The 20,289-nt window shown below is 39.9% G+C and overlaps 2 protein-coding genes across 2 annotated transcripts; one reads left to right on the plus strand and one right to left on the minus strand.

Moving 5' to 3' along the window:
- Positions 1–42: 42 nt before the first annotated feature.
- On the minus strand, positions 43–2,291 carry LOC136068959 (serine/threonine-protein kinase TOR-like). Its single transcript, XM_065776902.1, has 4 exons — positions 2,154–2,291; positions 1,853–2,056; positions 1,613–1,693; positions 43–174 (listed from the first exon to the last, which is right to left on the minus strand). The coding sequence occupies exons 1-4, from the start codon at positions 2,259–2,261 to the stop codon at positions 43–45; spliced, it is 525 nt and encodes a 174-aa protein (XP_065632974.1). The 5' UTR covers positions 2,262–2,291.
- A 3,154-nt stretch (positions 2,292–5,445) lies between these two features.
- On the plus strand, positions 5,446–9,000 carry LOC136068952 (serine/threonine-protein kinase TOR-like). The gene is made up of 11 exons (XM_065776879.1): positions 5,446–5,534; positions 5,623–5,783; positions 5,888–6,061; positions 6,344–6,472; positions 6,582–6,665; positions 7,039–7,100; positions 7,179–7,251; positions 7,334–7,468; positions 7,896–8,069; positions 8,148–8,419; positions 8,834–9,000. Exons 2-11 carry the CDS (start codon positions 5,778–5,780, stop codon positions 8,850–8,852), a joined length of 1,128 nt encoding a protein of 375 aa, XP_065632951.1. The 5' UTR covers positions 5,446–5,534; positions 5,623–5,777; the 3' UTR covers positions 8,853–9,000.
- The last annotated feature ends 11,289 nt before the right edge of the window (positions 9,001–20,289 follow it).

Consider the following 20,289-nt stretch of genomic DNA (forward strand, 5'->3'; position numbering starts at 1 on the left):
GCATTTTTAGAAAAATAAAATGTTAATGCCACAATAATGGAATTAAAAAAAAAAAAAAAAAAAAAAAAATCCCATATATGAAGATCTGGATCTTTTTACCTGCAGGTCCAGGGTTGTAAGACTTTGAAGCTGCTTATCTATCCGTCTAAATACATGATAGTAGAGATCCCATGCCTGACAAAGGCAAAACTTAAAATATTAAAACCCATTTTTCAAGGGGGGAAAAAATTATGATAGTAGAGATCCCATGCCTGACAAAGGCACTATTTATAATTTTCGCACCCATTTCTTCAAAGAATAAACAAAACCATGGCTATGATAAAACACAAGAAAACTATGTCTAGGCAGAGAGCAGAGAGCTCACATATAAATCCAATGAATATAGCTGCATCATGTTATAGTTTAATGTCCAATTTATAATAATCATTAAGTAATATAATATTTGACTAATCTAATTTAAAATATGAACCTGTTGTACTATTGTTTGCATAAATTGACAACTATTTAATTACTTTTGTAACTTAAGAACATAATTCTTCTTTTTATATTCTTGATTGTGTGTGAAATTGTATTTGTTGGATTTTTTTTTTTTTTTCCTACAAATGTGTCACATGGAATAACCTTAGGTTACTAAGATTAACGGATTAAAATGACAAACATTAAGCTTAGTGGACTAAAATCATAATTCACCAAACTTATAGGGTGTAAATTGTATTTTTGAATATATATATATATATATATATATATATAGAGAGAGAGAGAGAGAGAGAGAGAGAGAGAGAGAGGTTCTTTGAAACTTATTAATACTTTGACACAAATGCAAAACTTTGATGAGGTAGAAGCCTAAATGAAAAGAATGTCATAGAATGCACCACATGCCAAAACCTCATGCTCTCCCACAAGAGGTCTTTGCTTATATATATATATATATATAGAGAGAGAGAGAGAGAGAGAGAGAGAGAGAGAGAGAGATTGTATGGTTAGCCATATGATGAACTTCTTTTAGTGTTAGAAAAACTAGCTATTTCAAGACATTAATGTAATGGTAACATGAACATGGAGTGATAGGCAAGTAGCCAAACGGGGGTAGGTTCATATGCATTTACATTTTTAGCCATTGTAATAGAATTCACACCAAAAAGTTGAGAGGAAAATACTAAATGCAAAAAGGAATCAAATTATGTAGGAAATGTCTCCCATCAACCATGTAGAAGGATTCAAGAAAGGCTTATGTGATTGTCATGATAATATTCAAAACTGTCCATGACAATTTTCTTCATAAAATAAATTAGGAAGCTCAAAAAAAAAAAAAAAAAAAAAAAAAAAAACCCATTTCGCTCTTGAAAGATGATACACGACAAGTCCCAAAGGCTTAAACAATTAGGAAATTGCAAATTTAATCATTTAACCATTATTCTAACAATCCACCTCATGTGGGGAGAGTCACCCTGGGGCTCAACACAAAATTTTAAATATAAATAGGAAAGAAGAGTGGAGAAGTGGTTCAAACACAAGACAACCTGCTCTAATAATATGATAAATAGCCACTAGTCCCAAAAAGCTTAAAACTAATAGGAAATGGTGAATTTAATCCTAACAAAAGATTCTATACCTGAGTAAGCTCAGCGTCTTTTCCAGTTCTCTTATATTTCATGCAACATTCATAGGCTTCTTGTAATTCATGACGATATGCCTGGAAATCACAAGGTAAAAGAACCAACCATCAAAAATTGAAAGCCAAAGTTACTTTAAATGCTTTAAGGGTCAAAATACTTTAAATGTCTCCAAGCTATAGTTTGACCTATGCTTCCATAGAAAGTTTATAAAAAGTTGATGATGTTATGCAAAAAACCTCAATGAATGCTCTCTCTTTTATCGTAGTATCATTCTTCATAGCACCTTCCTCAAGCATTTCATGCAATGGCTCCAACACCTTTAGCATCCCCTCTATATTATGTTCACCAAAATACAAACGACTAGCTTCTTCCAATGCCTCATGCCACATCTCATGCCAAAGTATTGCAACACGGATTAATTCTTTTGATACAAGTTGTGCCTGAGGAGAAAAAGGACCTACTTATAAATTTTTTAATTGAAATAAAATTAAATAAAAGAAAAGAACTTAACAAAATCAAATTAATCAATCATTTCACCTGATCAACAAGTACTCCACTATGCTGCCGAACTTTGTCAACCACTTCTTGGGCCGCAGCTCTACGTAAATTACTTATTGATTTACAAGCTACTAGAAGAGGGTACATAAGAGCCTGTGAAAGGGATTGAATTACTATAATTAATGTGGAAGAAATTTTCTAATAAAATTTTTTCTTTACTTAAAAAAATAAAAAATAAAAAATAAAAATAACGTGGAAGAAATGACAATAAAATGAAAAGAATCTGTAGTTATGACATAACCGGCAAATTGAAAGAGCACCAATTAAAGTCAATTCCCAGACATAACTTGAGGAGGGATATCACCATTCATGCAAATATAAATGTAGACAACCGAAACGCTGACATTGCAAAGCAAATGCAGTTTCACCGGAAAAATTTAGGCACAGACATAAAATTCCACCAATTGAAGCTTTAAGACTCACAAAATCTCCACCAAAGGTTCAAAGCTTTCTTCTTCTTCTTCTTCATATAAATATATATATATATATATATAACTCCTTTATTTAATTTAAATGCTTGAAGTGCATACTGACATTTCACCATTTATAATCTTTATATTTATTCATCTCAAGTACAATATTACATGAAGAATCCAGAAGTATACCATTTCTAGGTTGCCCATGATTTAACTAAATGAGTTTTTTTTTTTTTTTTTTTTTTTAAATTAAAAATATCCTTGTTTCATTAACCAAATTCTTTGAACTGTGATGAAATGGATTTTAGATATAACTAGATAAATATGAATATTTTATTAGCTGGGTGGGGGATAGAGAGAGAGACGATTGAGAAATAATGAGCTGAAACAAGTAAAGGAGATTTTGAAAAGATAAAATGCAAACAAGGGAGAACAGGGTCATTGAAATTATTTTCTCCATCTATCTAGTAATTTTAGTGATAAACTACCACTTGACATACCCAACACATAAGCTTTCTTTAACTTTCCAAAGAAAAGGTAGAGTGAAGATAGAGTTCAACATCAGGACTAATTGCTCTGATTCCATGATGATGCAAGGAATGTGATGGGCTATTTGTGTATGGTTTAGAAACAATGAAAGACTGAGTTGCTTAGAACACATTAATAGGTGGATAAGTACCTCTGCAAGAACACACAGTTCCAAATAGCACACAAAGGTTGACAATTCATTCAATTACCAAAAACTGATTTACAAAGAGCTTACATTCTACTACTTATACTAGTTGTTTGGCATTTGTAGCCTCTAGATGGTTGACAAGTGTCTAAATCCTATCGGCTAATGCTTAAGAAATCATCTAACTAACTAACTCATTAGTTATAAGAGGATTAGGATATAGCTACTTGAGATTGTCCTGCATCAGGACTCTCCCTCTTAAGAAGCACTTGACCTCAAGTGCTCTTGGTTGCCACAAGATTTGTATGAATTTCTAGCCTTCTAGGATGATGCAGTTGCCTTGTATAATGAGTTTGCTGTTGTTGTTAGCACACCAAATGTTGCTGCCTCTGCACAGCAAAGTCCCACACAACTGAAACTCCAATGTAGATGCATTTGCATTAGGAGGACTCCCTTTCCTGAAAGCAAACTTGTCCTCAAGTTTGGTTGATCCTCCAATTTTAAAGCCTTCTTCATCTTGACCATTGGTTTGGGACTTGCTTTCCTCTTCTTTGGTTGCAATGAGTAGTGAAGCACTATCTTGTGCAAACCACGTGTGCTACACCTTCCTCCCAAGATGGCTTGCTTGTCGTAGTTACATGATTGTCTGTCTACTTCATCACAAAGAATGGAATACAACCTCTTGAAACTCTAATTTCATCTCCTTTATGTAAGCAAAGACAGTTTATGTTGATGCTTCAATTCTTGTTCAAAATCTCTTGTGACTCCATATTCTCATAACTACCTTTCTCAATCAACAAGTCACAAATTCTTTCTTCAATGCAGAAATTAATTGGAAAAATTTTACCTTTATGTTGTTTGTCTTCCTCCATTTCTTGCTTTGGAACTTGCAAGGCCTTTATTACTAATGATAAATCCTTTTCTTCCTCAACAATAACATCTTCTTCTTCCATAGATTGATCATAAACAGGTTCAGCCACATATTTCATGCTATCACTCATTTCTTTACCTTCTTCACCAATCTATTCTTAAATGTAATTATCAAAAATAGGCTGCCCCACGTCATGATCCTCTAACTCTTCAACCAGAAAATCTTGATCTTCGAACGCTTCTACCAACAAGTCTTGATCTTCTATCTCTTCAACCACCAAGGTTTTACCTTTCAACAAAACAGGCTGGTTCTTGGTTGGTACCTTGGAAACTTCATTAGATCTAGCAGTATTTGACCCAAACTTAACATTCTTGGTTGGCTGCCTCCAGTGCTTAGTGAAGTTTGATGCAGCACCACCGCTTGGGCTGGTTATTGAATTGAAAAGGGCTGATTGTGATCTCTTTGTTTGTTGAGTCTCAATCAACACTGCTCTATTTGCTGCATTTGAATTTGTCCAGCAGGTGTGCAAGTTGCTGTAGTGGGTTTGGATGTGGCTGTACGGAAAAAATTGCTTCTTGAGTTTCTGTTTCAGCTTCTCCCAAGTTTGAAACTTGTTTTTCCCTTCCCTCAATCTTTGAATCTTCAACTGCTCACACCAAGATCTTCCTTGCCTCTCAAATTAGTAGCTGCCAATTTAACTTTCTTGGATTCTGGAATATCATAACAAGCAAAGATCTCTTCAACTTGGCTAAAGCCAACCCACAAAATCCTCATGATCCAAGCTGCCATCAAATTCAAGGAATTCAATCTCAAATCTTGATTCCCAATTCTGGTTTGGCATCTTTGGTTGAACCATCACAGGGTTATGGCCATACTTCTCTTGTCTCGCTAGGAATATGAACAAAAGGTTGTTCATAATCCTCCTCATATAAAGCTACACTTCAGCAGTATCATGCTGGTAGTATTGCTGTTGTATCTTCTTATCTTTTCTCAACTGTTCAGTCAAGGCTTGTAGTTGCCTCCTCAATAATTACATTTCAGCTTCTAAGCCATTTTGAACCCTTCTACACCTTGGTCCGTTGGCTGCAATATCATCTTCCTCTACTACAAGAACAACTTGCTTCTTGCCCTCATCCTTCGTTGTCTTCTCAAAACCCATGTCTTCTTGCTACTACAAACTAATTGCTAGCACATATGAAGGCTTTGGTTTTGGTAAGAGAGGTATTTTAGGCTAGGAAAAGCAATCAAAACTGAATCTTGATGGGTTCTTGGACAGAATGAAGAAACAAATTGCAAATGAACTTGAAAAAAAAAAAAAAAAAAAAAAAAAAAGTCTGTCTCTCCGGAATTGTTAGAATGTCGTGATTTGGAGCTTGCTGTTCCTGGGACATACAAAGCTGGTAAGTTTCGGCATATGGTTTCATGACAATATATGGGTGTTATACCTGTGAGTGTTACTTTGATATATACACCCTTCTCTATATTTAGATTCACCAGTGGTGACGATCGCATCATTCGCACCCCAGCTGGGTATCATAACATCTAAACAGCGACCTCGGAAATTGACAATTCATGGGAGCGATGGTGATGATCATGCCTTCTTACTGAAGGGGCATGAAGATTTACGCCAAGATGAACGTGTAATGCAGGTATGTTCAGGTTTCCAGGATTATAAAGCATATCTTGTTTCTGTAGTCCATATAAATGTTAGTATTTTTTTTTTTTACTTTTCTGCACATTCTTGGTCTTGCAGCTTTTCGGTTTGGTGAATACTCTGCTGGAGAATTCTAGGGACACTCAGGAAAAGGATTTGTCCATTCAACGATATTCTGTCATTCCACTATCTCCAAACAGTGGATTGATTGGTTGGGTCCCAAATTGTGACACCCTTCACCAACTCATTCGGGAGTACAGGGAGGCCAGAAAGGTCAGTTGAAGTTCATTGGATGCTGTCCTTTTAATGTGAGAAAAGTGTGTGCGCGTGTGTATGTGTGCATGCGTGCACGCATATGCATATGGGGGTGGGTGGATATGTGTGTGTGTGTGAACATGCACATGCGTCTTTATGTGTTTTGTGTTTGTTTGTGATGTTGGATGGTTGATGGGGTTTTTGATGTAGCTTCATCTAAGTAACTACTTTATAATTGTGAGTGTTTATGGATGGATGTGTAGCTGCATAGGTGGTTTTATAACTGTTTTGTGGTTTCAGATTGCCCTGAATCAAGAGCACAAACATATGCTGAGTTTTGCCCCAGATTATGACCATTTGCCACTCATTGCTAAAGTGGAAGTCTTTGAGTACGCCCTGCAAAATACTGAAGGCAATGACCTGGCAAGGGTATGTATTATTCTCAAAATACTCATTGCTTCTTCCTCTCTATCTTCATTGTTTTTGCTTTGCTTGTTAATATGTTATCACAAGGTGAATAGATCTGGCCTTTTGACAGGTTCTTTGGTTGAAAAGTCGCACTTCTGAGATATGGCTAGAGAGGAGGACAAATTATACTAGAAGTTTAGCAGTCATGAGCATGGTATGTGTTTACCTTTTAGCATCTTCATTTCCTTACGCCCTTGTAGACTTCCTATCTAGATCCATTTTGCCTCCCTGTGCTTCTTACTAAATTCTTGTCTATCTTCAAAAGAACTTAAGAAGCTCAGTCTATTTCTGAATTTTACATCTCTAGAGTGCTAATTATTACTAGTCAAGTTTTCTTATGTATTTAACGTTATTATTGCACGTATATGTGAGTTTTATTCCAATTTAGCATGCATAAAGCACCACACACTCCTATTTTTTACTTTTAGCATGCATCACCAGGATTTCTGTAGTTATTTTTTACTTTTATAATTTTCCCATCTAATTTTTAGTTTTGAAGTGAGCTAAAGATAAGTTGCTTGTTTCAGGTGGGTTACCTTCTTGGCTTAGGTGATCGTCACCCAAGTAATCTCATGCTACACCGCTCTAGGTAATATGTAGTAAAGAAAGAAGATAGGTGTACTTTTAGCTAAATTTCAGTGTCTTACATTATAAAGTTGTATTGCAGTGGCAAGATCTTGCACATTGATTTTGGAGACTGCTTCGAAGCTTCAATGAACCGGGAGAAGTTTCCTGAGAAGGTATGACATGTATTGTAATATGCTTTGCGTTTTTCGGATTTCTGTATGTTCTAGTTTTCATATTTTAGAATCCATGGTGTAGGTACCCTTCCGCCTGACTAGAATGCTTGTGAAAGCTATGGAGGTTAGTGGTATTGAGGGCAACTTCCGTTCAACTTGTGAAAATGTGATGCAAGTTCTCCGAACACATAAGGATAGTGTTATGGCTATGATGGAGGTATAGACACTAGCAGTCTTGTGTTTACTTTTGCTTCTCTAAGATTTATCATTTGAACAAGTTCATGTTCTAAAATTAATTTAATGGTGTGGATAAGGTGAGAAACACTGCCACATAGGGTAACACATACAAGTATAAAGGATGAACAATCATATGGGAATGTCATATAGTTTAATGCATCAATAGTTGTGGGGTAGCCATGATTTGTTTATGCCTTAACTGGCCCAAAATAAATAAATTTATTGAAAAATAAAGTAATATGGGAGGGTCATTGTTCAGAAATTCTGAAGTTAATGGTAAATGCTTTCACATGGGCGTGATGGGTCTGGTTTTCAGTCTGTTTGACCCAAAACTATATAGAAATAGAAAATATTGCTTATCAAAATGATGGGATAAGGAAGTTGATTCTTAGTCATACCTGTTTCAGGCCTTTGTTCATGATCCTCTAATTAATTGGCGTCTTTTCAACTTCAATGAAGTCCCACAAGTGTCAGTGTTTGCAAGTGCTAATGTCACTCCTGTTGTGAATGCTGAAGAATCTGCTCCAAATAAAGAGCTCACTCACCCTCCACGGGGTGTTCGTGAGAGGGAACTTCTTCAGGTATTTCTGAATCTCAATTGTAAAATAATTTGAAATGCTTCAACTGAATAGTGCTCATATTATCTATTGGCTGTGTAGGCTGTTCATCAACTTGGTGATGCTAATGCTAATGAGGTCTTGAATGAACGTGCTGTGGTTGTAATGAATCGGATGAGTCACAAACTTACTGGACGTGATTTTTCTACTTCCTCCTCTGTATCCACCAGTTCTATTCAGCATGCAGTAGATCACAGCACCTTGATTTCTGGAGAAAGCCGTGAAGTTGATCACGGATTAACTGTTAAATTGCAAGTTCAGAAGTTGATTACCCAAGCTAGATCACATGAAAATTTGTGCCAAAATTATGTTGGGTATGATGTTGTATTATTTTCTTCGCACTTTCTTATTTATACTCATATGGAGTTGTGTTTCTTTTAGATATAATTTATCTATAAAGCACATGAATATATATCTCAGCTTACGAACTTTAAGCCTATTATCATATTTCTAGTAAGTATAATCAAATAAATTCGGTGTTTGCCAAGTCAAGGTGAGAACAGTCACCCATTTGCAATTGGGGATCAGACTTAAGGTCAGCCATTAGTTTGTCTAATATTCATGAGGATAATAACTTGAATGATCTTTTTGTCTGCCATTTTTTTGATCACATGTACGAATTTTAATGCTCTGTGAAATTTCCTGAATTTCAAAACCTACAGCTGGTTTTAAGCATCTAGTGTTTAATCCATTTATCTAATTATCACTGCTTTTTTTGCTTGTTTCAGGTGGTGTCCTTTTTGGTAAAGCAGAAGAGTAGTATTGTATTGTATATACTGTATATATTTTGTATATAGCTTGACCTTTTGAGAAGCCCTCTTTCCACTTCTCAGTTGTTGTATTTTATGTATAGACGCAATTCCAATGAATAAAAGATGTATTATTTCTCATCAAATCTTTGCTTTCAAGATATGATTGCTCCAGAAAATGATCCTCTTTTTTTTTTTTTTTTTTTATAGGAAATTCATGAACATTTTATTTCACTCTTGAAAAGCCTGGTTCACATTAGAGAGAATTATAGAGTTGATAATTGGTGGAGTTTCCTCCATCCATGTTACAAAGTCATCTATTGATTGCATAATTCAAGTCCGTGAGCTGCCTTGTTTCCTTCTCTTCTTGTGTATCTAACTTCAACATGGCGAATATGATGCATGGGGTACAAAGTACCAGCAATAATATTTGCAATAGCTGTGGAAGCTTCTGTTACCCACTGAAGAGCAGAACATACCTGCAAGCTGTCACTTTCAAAGACTACATGCTGAATGCCAATATCTCTAGCAAATATAGCAGCAGCTTCTATTGCCTTTTGCTTCGATCTCTAAGGCAGCCAAGGGAACCTGCAATCTCTTACTCATGGCAGCAACCACACGCCCTTGATCATCCCTGGCTATCACGCCTATTCCAGCCCATTTGCGCTTTGAAAAAACAGCCCCATCTGCATTTACCTTGTACCATCCGTGTGGTGGAGTGAGCCATCTGATCTGATCCATCGGAGTATCCATAGGTTGGTTTGAAACCTCCTGTGTTGTCATATATTCCTCACGAAGTCTGCTAGTTGTCCCATATATTTCAGCAGCTGCAACTTTCTTTCCCCCGTGCCTCACTTCATTTCTATTCTTCTAAATACCCCATGCAATCATTACAATCATGTCCATCAGTTTTGAGTCCTGATTGTTAGTCATTCCACTCTGCCAAACTATGTCCTGAAAATCCCCTCTACCCTCTGTCATATTGAGCAAATGACAATGGTTCCACATTTCCTTTGCTTTTGAGCATTGACACAGCACGTGTAAGACAGTTTCAGGTCCTAACCCACATAAACTCCATCAAAACTAATAAAGGAAAAAACAACCTAATTTTCCTAGCAAAGGCATGTGTTATAGCATTGTTTTGCCTACAAACATGAGAGCTAGAATAGCTCTATAAAGAACTAACAATAAACCCAAGTCTTTGATAATTTGATAAATGATAATAGTATAAATATATATATGTATATATATAATATATATATATATATATATATGGGTGTGCGTATGTATGTAGGCAACCGACTTGTTTTAGATATACATTATATGTAGACATTTTTCTTTATAATTTTTTTGAAGTTTGTACATTGAATATACAAAATTGTGTATATTCTTTGAATGTTTGGATATTGAACGTACAGACCTTACACTTTCAATAATTTGTGAAGAAAAATGTCCATATATAAAAAAATTGTGTATGTTGAACATACAGAATTATGTATTGTCTTTAAAAAATTTAAAATATTGGTTATATAGAGTTGTGCACAATTTTTGAAAAAATGTATACATTAAATATACAATATTGTGGATATTCTTTGAAAAGTTGTGTATATTAAGTGCACAGAATTGTGTATATTCAATAAATAAAATTAAAATTTTTGAAAGCTTGGATAATAATTATACAAAATTACGTATATTCTTTGCAAGGTTAGATATTGAATGTATAGACCTTACCCTCTCTGTAATTTGTGAAGAAAAATGTTTACACAACAAAAAATTGTAAATGTTGAATATATAGTGTAGGGTTGGGATTTGTGGCCCAAGCCCAAAACAATTAATTTGTAGAGTATGGGTGAAAGAGCTAGGTTAGGTATGAGATCAACAACAGTGAACCACAACTTTCAAGCACGCAAAGAAGGAATATCCGAAGAGCTATCTTATTAATTATCTGATGAACACAGATATTAGGGTTATAGTTAAATTCTTTTTTCTTCTGTTTTTTTTTTCTCCCTCCCTTTACGTTAGGAGCTTCTTTCCTTTATATAACCTCCCTTCTCTTCATCTTTATCGTTCACTTGTACCTTATCCGTGAGTCTACTTCAGTATGTGTCACGTCAAGCATCTTCTTTAACTCTGTGTGAGTGGTGGTAGGTGAGGATACACTGTTCAGGGGTCTTCTCCACATAAATGCGACTAGAAAAGTTGCTGCAGAACATTAAATATGGTGGTAGCAGCTTTCCCTTTAGATATTTCTTCATCCTTATCGTCTCTCAGTGCACTCAGAGTTTATCTTGATCAGGTGGAGTCATCGGAAGATCATTTTGACCTTTTATATGCTCAATTGATCTATACTATTTGCGTCAGAGGAATATAACCTTTTCGGACAGAAGATGTCTTCTTCGGATTGTAATCATTCTTTCCCCTGAGGGTCTCACTTCTAGATGGGCCCTACCCTTACCATCTCCTTCTTCTCAGTCGCACAAGAGCTCTCATATGGGTTCTTGGCCCACTATGTTGGATTGGGACCTTTCCCCCCCACAATAGCCTCTCAAAATTTTAATTTTTCCCTCGCATCCGAGGAGAAAAAAATAAGATTTTGATTTGCCACGCAAGGAAAAAGTAATAAAAATAAAGAAATTTAAAAGAGGGAAGTCATAAATACCCCCGTTTACACGCGAGCGAGCATAGAGACAAGCGCTTCATTATTGCTACTGTCAGTTCCGTATTCCCAAAGCGCTGTATTAATTACTCCAAGCGGTGTTTTTTCCTTTGCATCCAACGGTGGGTTGTTGATCCAACGAACAGGGTTCTTCTTCAGGATTTGGACGAAATGAATGACATCGTTTCACCTGTCCCCGTATATAAACCCCTGAAGGAGGTTATTTTTTCTTTACTTTACGCATTCTCAGAGTACCCAGAGAGTTCTTTCCTTCAAAAACCTTTCAAGCCTCTTCGGATTTCTGTGTTCTTTGCCTCCAGGATCTACAAAGAGTCCATCTCGAGTCCAGGGATTTTACCCCAATCTTGTTTGTGTAAGTTTCGGCATTTCCTGATCCTTCATTTTCTTCTCGGCTAATGTTTTCTACTATCAAAACCCCTCTCCTGTCCACTGCTTCAGTCATTCTCTAAGAATGGGCAAATTCCAACATCTCGTCGATAGTCCGGCGTTGATAGAGGAATTTAAGCAGAATTATGGTATCCCGCGGGGGGTAAATTTGAGATATTACCCTCCAGAGCAGATACTGATAGCCCGAAGAGAGGGAGATGTCGTAATCCCAATGATAGCCTTCATTGAAGGGGAAATGACCCTCCCAATGGGCTCCATTACTTTAAACTACCTTCGCAACCACAGGCTCTCTCCTGAGCAGTGTGCGCCCAACACCTTTAGAATACTAGGGGCCATCGATGCCTTGAACGAATAGTTAGGACTAGGGCTGACCTAGCACGACTTGGCATACATGTATGAATGTCATAGCCAAAAAGGGGTGGGATACTACCTTAAATCCCGATCCGACGTCGTTAGATTGTTCTCCTGCCTTCCCAAATCAAATAAAGGGATGAAAGATGATTATTTAATCGTCTCGAGCGCATGGCACGACGGTCTACACTGTCCGACCGAGCCAGGAGAGGCAGGTGTGACTTCTTAGACTTAGGATCTCTAACAATAGTCTTAGGATCTTTATTCTCCCTAACTTGTTTTTGATGTCATCCTATTTCAATTTTCTGATCAGATCTGTTTGTTTGTTTTACAGATAAGGCACATACTGCTCCTCGGCTCAGCCTTATCAACGCCCCCGCTCTCAATTATTTACTACGCTCGGAGATATTCGTAAGTGAAGACGGACAACTCCGGTCCATCCCACTTATACTCGGCTACACGCCCAAGAAAGCAGACATCCAGCCGGCTGGCAACGCCATCACACAAGGTGATCACTGACTACGACGAATAGACGTCGCTCGGCGACACTTTTTGGCGCCATACGATCTTGCACCTATTCCACACCCCAACCCACAGGGCATTCCCTTGTTAATCCGTCCAGTTCAACAAGTTCCTCTCGAACCGGCAGCAGTAGGAGAAAGGGTCGGCTCTTCATCCACTTCGTTAGAGGAACAGATCGACAAATTTAAATTTGAAGGGGACATTCCGGGGGGGTTCAGGTAATACCCTTTTCAGATTTCGAGGAGGAAGCCGACATGCAATCCTGCGTCCGCCAACCACTTTTGCTGACTACAGTCCTAAAGGACTCTTCCGAAGAAGAAGAAATGTCCGACTTAAAGCTTCTTCTGAAGAAAAGGGGGAATAAAGCTGAGTCCAAGGGGATGGGGACCTCTCGGCCAGTGGTGAACTTACCTCCACCCCCACCCCCACCTCAGGCCTCTGATCCAGCCTTGAAACCGATACTGGATCTAAAGAAAAAGAGGCCTCTAGAGCCTGAGGACCGGGAAGTAGTGGTGCCACCAAAAACCACCAAGTAGCAGAAGGTGATAAAGGACCACTGAAGCAAGAGGGCCTCTTTTGTGGAGAGCAGAGAAGAGCCTCCTGTGGCTGACGTGTGCCGAGGGTAGCGCACTTGGTCTCCCAGGCTGGAACTAGACGGGGTTCCTTTTTCCTGGGAGACCTCGATTAGGAACTACGACGGGGGCAGAGCGGGGCTGATAGCCGAAGCTTTGGAGTAACCGCTGCTCCTCCCCCGCGATATGGAATCATACAGGCGTTTCAGCCAGTATGATCTTCTCATGTCTCTGAAGAGGGACCTAGCCATGGTAAGCGTACTTATTCGGCTCTTCGGTTGGAGTATTAATTTTCTATATTTTATACTAACTTCATTACTTTACTTGTTCAGATTACACAGCAAGTCTTCGTGGCCGAAGAGTGGAATCGAAAAGCCTACGTTGAAGCCCAAGCGGAGGCCCACTCTAGGTCCGAGGCTGAAAAGGCACTGGGCAGCCTAAAGGAGGAGGTCTCTCAGATCTCGGACCAACTAAAAGGGTTGACCCAGGAAAGGGATAGCCTCAATACCAGTCTGAGAAATGCTGAGACCTAGGCCGAGGCCTAACGCAAGCTGCTGAATGATACTCAGAACAACTTGGCATCTGAGAAAGCACTTGTGAAGGAACTTCGCGCCGAACTCCAGAAGGCTAAGGAGGCTACCAAGCAGGCTCGGAGGGACGCTCAGCTGGCCAAGGAGGTGACCGAGGCCGAAAAGAAAGCGGCCTACCAACTGGAAGTGGAGACGACGGAAAAGGGTCTTACTGAGCAATTTGCTTTAGTCGCCCAAGACTACTGCGACATGACCTGGGGCAAGGCATTGGATGCTGCTGGAGTGCCTGCTGACTCAGAGCTGAGGCTGACCAAAAGCATTTTTTATGACCCAGACATCCGAGAGCTTTCAGAGGCTGATCCCCCTCCTCCAACACAACTCCCAGAGGTCTTGGAGCCCCTTTGGTCGACCAAGCTCCCCCAGTCATCCTTGAGCCTCCCAAGGATCAGAGCATCCCCACTGAGCCACCTAAGGAAAAGGGCGAGGGCTTGGAAGAAAAGGAAGCGTCCTCGGAGCCCAAAGACCAAGCCCCAGCAGAAACTTAGACTTTAGGGTTTTTTTTTTTTTTTTTTTTTTTTGTTTTTTGTTTTTTGTTTTTTTTTTGTTTTTTTAATCTTTGGTGTATTTGTTGCATGCCATATGGTTTTCCTTTGCTACAAGTAACTTCATTTTATAATTATGGTAATGTAGGCACACATAATCACTTCACCTTGCTAATAATATATATAACTAAAATTGATTCCGAAGAGGACAGTACGTAAAGATTACTGTTAAGCGATGACCAAGTATTATAAAAGTTGGATAGATCTTTTTGCATATACACTAGGAATGTCAGCATAGGTTAGAGTTGATATTAAACAGAGTTAATAATGCCAAGCAGAATTTATTCTAAAAATAACCTTCAATATTAATAACAGCACAAAAGTATTAACTAACTAAAAATCACCTGGTCCGAGGATCACAAGCACGATTGGGTTTAAGTTTAAATACTTAGGGAGAATAAGGAGTGTTGACTAACTCAAATCATTTGGTCCGAGGACTATAGACATGATTGGATTTAAGTTTAAATATTTAGAAAACGGATAAGGAGTGTCAACTAACCAAAATCATCTGGTCCGAGGACTACAGGCATGATTGGATTTAAGTTTAAACACTTAGAGAACAGATAAGGAGTGTCAACTAACCTAAATCATCTGGTCCGAGGACTACAGGCATGATTGGATTTAAGTTTAAACACTTAGAGAACAGATAAGGAGTGTTAACTAACCCAAATCATCTGGTTCGAGGACTACAGGCAAGATTGGATTTAAGTTTAAACACTTAGCGAACAGGTAATGAGTGTTAACTAATCCAAATCATCTGGTCCGAGGACTACAGGCATGATTGGATTTAAGTTTAAACACTTAGAGAACAGGTAAGGAGTGTTAACTAACTCAAATCATCTGGTCCGAGGACTACAGACATGATTGGATTTAAGTTTAAACACTTAGAGAACATATAAGGAGTGTTAACTAACCCAAATCATTTGGTCCGAGGACTACAGGCAAGATTGGATTTAAGTTTAAACACTTAGAGAATAGATAAGGATGACAAGTTATCACAATGAACAAAGAAATAATTCGATTAATAATAGTACCTTATGAGGTTATTTACATTCTAGGGGCGTGGTATTACATAACTATCCAAGTCCTCTAGGAAATATGCCCCAATGCCAGCACATGAAGTAATGCGATATGGTCCCTCCCAGTTTGGTCCTAATTTTCCCCAGGCTGGGTTTTTCGTAGTGCCAACGACTTTTCTGAGTACCAAATCACCGGGTTCCAGGGGTCTTAGCTTGACATTGGCATTATAGCCCTGCCTCAGTTTCTGTTGGTAATGTGCCAGCCGAACCATTGCATTTTCTCTTCTTTCTTTGATCAAATCCAAGCCTGCTTCTAAGAGCTCATCATTGCTGGTCGGACTGAACGAGCTAGTTTTTAAAGTTGGGAACCCCGTTTCCAAAGGAATGACAGCTTCAGCCCCATAAGTCATTGAAAAGGGAGTTTCTCCAGTAGATCTGCGAGGCGTAGTTCTATAAGCCCAGAGCACGTGTGGCATCTCTTCAACCCATTTACCCTTCGCGTCGTCCAACCTTTTCTTTAATCCATTAACTATGACTTTATTAACTGCTTCAGCTTGCCCATTCCTCTGAGGATAGGAAGGGGTAGAGTATCTATTCGTGATTCTCAGTTCGCTACAATAACTCCGAAATGCATTACTGTCGAACTGTAAGCCGTTGTCCGAGATGAGAGTATGAGGAACTCCGAAACGGGTAACGATACTCTTCCATACAAATTTTTGCACATCTACATCTCGGATATTGGCTAAAGGCTCAGCTTCGACCCATTTCGTGAAATAATCTGTGCCGACCAGAAGGTACTTCCTGTTTCCTGTAGCCTTTGGGAATGGACCCACTATGTCCAAACCCCACCAGGCAAACAGCAACGGACTAGATAGTGGGTTGAGGACTCCACCTGGTTGGTGTATGTTCGGTGCGAATTGCTGACATTGATCGCACTTCCTTACATAGTTATGGGCTTTTTTTTGCATGTTTGGCCACCAATACCTTTGAGTAAGGGCTCGGTGGGCCAACGACCTGCCTCCAGTGTGACTCCCACAAATTCCTTCATGTAACTCCTCTAGTAGCGACTCAGCCGTCTCTGGATGAATACACAATAGGTATGGTCCTGAGTAGGAACGTTTGTATAACTTTTGGTCTTCAGACAGCCAAAATCTGGTAGCCTTCCTTTGGATCTTGTCAGCCTCTCCGCGCTTTTCTGGCAAAGTGTCATCCTTCAAGAATTTAATTATGGGATCCATCCAGCAGAGATTATCTCGAATCTGGTGGACTCGGACTGCATCCCCTCCTGTTCTAGTGGGCTCATGCAAATCCTCGACAAGGATAACTCTCGGCAAGTGTTGCTCCGAAGAGGTGGCTAATGTAGCCAAAGAATCTGCGTGCGCGTTACTACTTCTAGAAACATGTAGCAGGCTGAAAAATTCGAATTCCGCCCGCAGACGCTTGACTCAATTCAAGTATCCTTGCATTATTTCATCCTTCGCTTCAAACTCCCCTTGTACTTGGCCCATAACTAATCTTGAATCCGAGACCAACTCCACAGCCTTTCCTCCCATTCTTCGGACCATAGACATTCCCATCAATAAGGCTTCATACTCTGCCTCATTATTGGTTGCACCGAAATCCAGCCTTAATGACTTTTCAATGACGATTCCTTCTGGAGATATCAAGACTAGCCCCACTCCAGAACCTTTCCGGTTTGCAGCGCCGTCTACATACACTTCCCAACGGGCAGGATCTTGTTGAGAAATCATGTCAACCGATTTTCTATCTATGTCTCTCTTTGTCGTTACTTCTTTTACTCCATGAACTCGGCCACTAAGTCCGCAAGGATCTGCTCTTTAACTGAAGTGCGAGGCATATACTTGATATCAAAGGCTCCTAAAATAGTGCCCCACTTGGCTATCCTCCCCGTGTAATCGGCACTTCGGAGTACGGTCTTAAGGGGGAGTTGCGTGAGCACAACGGCAGTATGTGCTTGGAAGTAGTGGGGCAATTTTTGCGTTCCCAGTACTACTGCCAAAATAGCTTTTTCCAATAGCAAGTATCTGATCTCGGCCTCATGTAGAGACTTACTTACACAGTAAACCGGCCTTTGTATACCTTGATCCACTCTTATCAGCACTAAACTTACAGCATGGGGGACCACTGCGATATAGGCAAATAAGACCTCATCTGGTTCAGGGCTAGACATAATTGGTGGCCGAGACAAGTAATCTTTGAGTTGTTGGAAAGCTGAGGCACATTCTTCAGTCCATTCAAATCCCTTCCACTTGTTGATCAGCGAGAAGAAGGGTTTACATCTATCCGCGGACCTGGAAATGAATCGGTTCAAAGCAGCTGCCATCCCTGTTAACTTCTGGACCTCTTTTGGATTTCGAGGAGGCTGCAGATATTGAATAGCCTTTATCTGATCGGGATTGACCTCAATTCCCCTGTGCGTTACCATGTAACCCAAAAATTTGCTTGATCCCACACCAAATGAGCACTTCGAGGCATTCAAGCGCAACTTATGTCTCCTCAGGGTTTCAAAAACGTTATCAAGGTCCTTCAAATGCTCAGAAATAACCTTGCTTTTTACGACCATGTCATCTATATAGACCTCAATGCTTTTGCCCAATTGTGATTCAAACATCTTGGTCATCATCCGCTGATAACTAGAACCTGCATTTTTCAGACCAAATGACATCACCTTATAGTGGTAATTACCAATGGGGGTAACAAAGCGGTTTTCCCCTAGTCATCTGGGGCTAACGGTATCTGATGGTAACCTTGGAAAGCATCCAAGAAACTCATCCGAGGATGGCTGACAGTAGCATCTACTAATTGATCAATCTTTGGCATAGGAAAAGGATCCTTAGGACAAGCCTTATTCAAGTTCGTGAAGTCCACACAAACTCGCCACTTTTCGCTCTTCTTCTTTACCACCACAGTATTTGCCAATCATTCGAGGTAAAAAACTTCTTTAATAGCCTCAGCTTGTTTGAGCTTCATCACCTCTTCTTTGACTGCATCAGCATGCTCTTTGGATGGCTGCTGAGGAGGTTGCTTCTTGGGTACAGTCAGAGGGTTAACCCTCAAATGATGGCAAATGAACTCCAGGTCCATTCCTGGGGCTTCATAAGTACTCCAGGCGAATACGTCAATATTTCTTTTAAGGAAATCAATTAGCTCTTCTCTCTCTGGTCGAGGTACCTAGGATCCGATTTGAAAGTATCTTTCAGGATTAGTCCCAATCAAAACCTGCACTAGGTCCTCGTATTTAGCACCTTCATCATATCCTTCGACGGGTGATAACCGACCCCTTAACTGCTATAGGTCTCCTTCCGCCCTGGCTGAGGATTCAATCTCAGGCTCGTGTCGTTTGGCAGCCACCAAACATTACCTGGCCGAGGATTGATCTTCGTGGATTTCACAAACGCGCCCTTCGGATGGATATTTGACTTTTTGATGCAGAGTGGAGGAAATAGCCCCTAGCGTGTATAACCAAGGTCTGGCTACGATTGCCGTATAAGGGGAATAAACATCTATAACAATGAAGTCCACTTCAACCACTTCTGAGCCAGTCTGTACGGGCAGCCGTATTTGTCCTTTCGGGGTGACCATCCTTCCCTTGAAGCTGACCAGGGGAGAACAGTATGGAGTTAAATCATCAAGCCTGAGGTTCAGCCCCTTGAAAAGGTCAGGATACATAATCTCCACCGCGCTACCCTGGTCCACCATCACCCTCTTCACATCATATCCCTCGATCCTAAGTGTGACTACTAAAGCATCGTCGTGAGGTTGAATGGTTCCAGCTTTATCTTCGTCCGAAAAGCCTAACACGGGCGGGGCAGCCTGTCTATGGGTCCTCGGATCTCGACCAATATCCCCCGCTGGTAGCCGAGCCACTGACATGACTTTGGACGGCCAGGACCCTGTTCTTCCTGATGCTACGAAAATGACGTTAATAGTACCTAATGGAGGTTTCGTAGAATCCCTCTTCTCGGACTCAAAATTTACTTGGCCTCCTCGGCCACTGGAATGGTGCAAAAGGTGCCTCAACCTGCCTTCGCGGACCAACTAGTCCAAGTGATCCAACAAACTTCTGCAGTCTTCAGTGGCATGCCCATGGTCTTGATGGTATTGACAATATAGATTGTGATTGCGCCTCTCAGGGTTCCCTACCATTTTACTCGGCCACCTAAAGAATGGTTCATTCTTGATCTTTTCCAGAACTTGATGAACTGGCTCCTTGAATACTGTATTGACTCCCTGAGCATTTGCTGAGCTCGACTGCCCAGCGAAATCTCTTCTCGGCTTATTGTTGTTGTAATGGTCCGATCTAAAGTCCTTCCTGTCCTGGGGGATAACCTTATCCTTACCCTTCCCTTACTGCTGATCTTCTTCAACCCTTTTATATTTTTCAATACGATTCATAAGTTGACGCATGTTAGTGACAGGCTTGCCGGACAAGGATGTCCTTAAACCATGATAGTGGGGAGACCCAGCTTAAACGTGTCTAAGGCCATTGCATCAAAGTTGCCCTCCATATCATTAAACATCTTCCAATATCTATCCGAATACGCTTTAAGGGATTCACCCTCATGCATGATCAAGGATAGTAGAGAAGACAAGGGCCTGGCCACCCTTCGGCAGGTGACGAAACGTGAACCAAAAGCCTGAGTGAGCTCTTGGTAGGAATTGATGGAGTCTGCTTTCAAGTTGTCAAACCACCTCATGGCCACGGGTCCAAGGCCAGAAGGGAATACCTTGCATATCAGAACTTCATCTCTAGA

The sequence above is a fragment of the Quercus suber genome, unplaced genomic scaffold, assembly GCF_002906115.3.
Source record: "Quercus suber isolate HL8 unplaced genomic scaffold, Cork oak 2.0 scaffold_144, whole genome shotgun sequence".
Classification (NCBI taxonomy): domain Eukaryota; kingdom Viridiplantae; phylum Streptophyta; class Magnoliopsida; order Fagales; family Fagaceae; genus Quercus; species Quercus suber.

What these genes read in the sequence shown, in the direction of transcription:
- LOC136068959 (XM_065776902.1), bottom strand. Translation starts at nt 2,261, where the DNA reads ATGTACCCTCTTCTAGTAGCTTGTAAATCAATAAGTAATTTACGTAGA. An exon ending in AAGAGAGAGCATTCATTGAG is followed by an intron (nt 1,694 to 1,852) that starts GTTTTTTGCATA and finishes TGTGATTTCCAG; the next exon opens with GCATATCGTCATGAATTACA. An exon ending in AAGACGCTGAGCTTACTCAG is followed by an intron (nt 175 to 1,612) that starts GTATAGAATCTT and finishes TGCCTTTGTCAG; the next exon opens with GCATGGGATCTCTACTATCA.
- LOC136068952 (XM_065776879.1), top strand. An exon ending in AGTACAGGGAGGCCAGAAAG is followed by an intron (nt 6,062 to 6,343) that starts GTCAGTTGAAGT and finishes TTGTGGTTTCAG; the next exon opens with ATTGCCCTGAATCAAGAGCA. An exon ending in GTGAGAGGGAACTTCTTCAG is followed by an intron (nt 8,070 to 8,147) that starts GTATTTCTGAAT and finishes TTGGCTGTGTAG; the next exon opens with GCTGTTCATCAACTTGGTGA.